At 54.2% G+C, this 2083-nt stretch overlaps 1 protein-coding gene across 1 annotated transcript; it reads right to left on the reverse strand.

The window, feature by feature from the left end:
• Positions 1–40: 40 nt before the first annotated feature.
• Positions 41–1768, reverse strand: LOC110036061 (adenine/guanine permease AZG2). Its single transcript, XM_020740407.1, has one exon. The coding sequence runs from the start codon at positions 1723–1725 to the stop codon at positions 139–141; it is 1587 nt and encodes a 528-aa protein (XP_020596066.1). The 5' UTR covers positions 1726–1768; the 3' UTR covers positions 41–138.
• Between the last annotated feature and the right edge of the window lie 315 nt (positions 1769–2083).

Below are 2083 nucleotides of genomic sequence, written 5' to 3' on the forward strand. Positions count from 1 at the left end.
TATATATATATAAAGTACATATTTGCTAAAAGAAGCCCTTCTTTCTCTAATAGTGCCACTCTGATCCATCCATCGAAAGCAGATTAGCGCACCATCTTCTGGTTCGCAGCAGGGCGTCTCAATGGACATGGCATTTCATCAAACAGGCGGTACCGTCGCCGCCTGCTGCATTTCTCCTGCTGCGGCCGACACCTGGTTTCTCCCCTCACCGAAAGCCTCCCTCGCTCTCCATATCCATCTCGCTGCCGCTTCCCCATATTCATACAGATGCAGCACAATGTGTACCCCTATCCCCGCAATTATTCCATTCGAGATCGAAAATGTCAGCGGCATCAATATCATCGTCAGAAAAGCCGGCACCGCCTCCTTTGCCTCCCCCCACTCAATCTCCTTAATCAACTTCATCATCATCATCCCCACCATCACCAGCGCTGGCCCCACTGCCCAACTCGGCACACTCATCAATACCGGCCCAAAAAATATCGCCATCACAAAACACGCCGCGGTCGTCACCGCTGTCAAACCACTTCTCCCTCCTTCCTTTATACCTGCCGTCGACTCTATGTACGTGGTAACCGTCGTCGTCCCCAACGCCGCTGCCACGATCGTGGAGCCGCCGTCTACCAAAAATGCCCAATACTCCCCTTCGAATCCCCCATTTTCGTCCGTGAACCCCGCGTACTCCGCCATCGAGTACATCGACCCTGTTGTGTCGAGAATGTCCACGTACAGAAGGGTAAGCAGCGGGACCCAAGCTGCCCGCTTTTTCAGCCCGGTGAAATCCACCATCCCAGCAGTGTGCTTTATTTTATGCAAGTCGACCATACGGCGGAAGTAGGCGTAGGTCACATCTCCGACGGGGGTGCGAGGGAAAATCGTGACTTGGGTCCCGCGAAACCATGAGACTACGGTCACGAATAAGATGCCGTAAATTATCCCACCTTTTACCCCACGTGCGAGGCAGAAGGCAGTGAGCACGAACCCGGCCGCACCGAGCCAGAAAGAGGGGCGCTCGAGCGCGCCAGCGGAGAGGGTCACAAGCGTCGATGTGCTCGGCCCTACGAGCCCGACGCCCTGGCCAGCTTGGAGGCCGGTGAAGGCGAGGAAAAGACCGATGCCTGCTGCGGAAGCCAGGCGGATACCTCGCGGTATCAGACGGGCTAGGCGGCCGCGGAGGCCTAGCGCGGAGATGGCGAGGAAGACCGCGCCTTCCAGCATGACTGCGGCGAGTGCTTCTCCGTAGGTAAGCGGGCCGGTGCCGTGAAAGCCCACCATATTGTAGGTGAAAAATGCGTTGGCGCCCATTCCGGTGGCGAGAGCGAAGGGGAGATTCGCAACGACACCCATAACAAGGGAACCAATAGCGGCGGCAGCAGCGGTCGCGACAACGAGGTCACCTTTGGTTTCCGCGAGGCAACGATCGTAGCCCGGGTTAGGCCGCAGTCGGCAATCCGGGTGGAACCCGGGGTGGGCGAGCTGGTCGGTTGTACAGTCGTGGACCGTGCACGGCCCGCCAGAGTCGACGAGGATAGAGGAGTTGACGGAGATGATGTAGGCCATGGTAAGGAAGGTGGCTAGGCCGGAGCGGAGCTCTTTGGTGAACGTCGTCTTTCTGGCATCGAGCTTGAAGTGGCAACCCAGTCGGCTTTTTGAGACAGTACAGTTCAGCCCGCCTTCCAGCCGCTGCCAAGCCTCCGCCACCCTCGAGCAAGTTCCCTTTCCCATTGCTCCTTCCTTACTCTCCTTATGACGTCTCTATTCTCTTCTGTTGAATCGTCTGCGGATAGATTTCCTTTAATATGTGCCTATATATACTTGGAAAAAAGTTTAAAAGCAAATGTACCTATGAATTTCTTGTATTAATTGCTTGGTCGGGTTCACAATAGCACCATAAATAATGCCTAGTATGGGAAAATTTATTGCCTGAGTCCAATTAGCGGAAGCCAAGTGGAATTGAGTCCTACTGCATATTAAAATTCAAAAAAACTAAATTAACGTGACCCCGCCCAAATTACCGCGGAATAAATTTAAAAGATTTTTTTTTTTCGTGGAACCCGGCCAGAATTTAGCCCGTCGGAATGCC

The sequence above is a fragment of the Phalaenopsis equestris genome, unplaced genomic scaffold (genome assembly GCF_001263595.1).
Source record: "Phalaenopsis equestris unplaced genomic scaffold, ASM126359v1 Scaffold202085, whole genome shotgun sequence".
Classification (NCBI taxonomy): domain Eukaryota; kingdom Viridiplantae; phylum Streptophyta; class Magnoliopsida; order Asparagales; family Orchidaceae; genus Phalaenopsis; species Phalaenopsis equestris.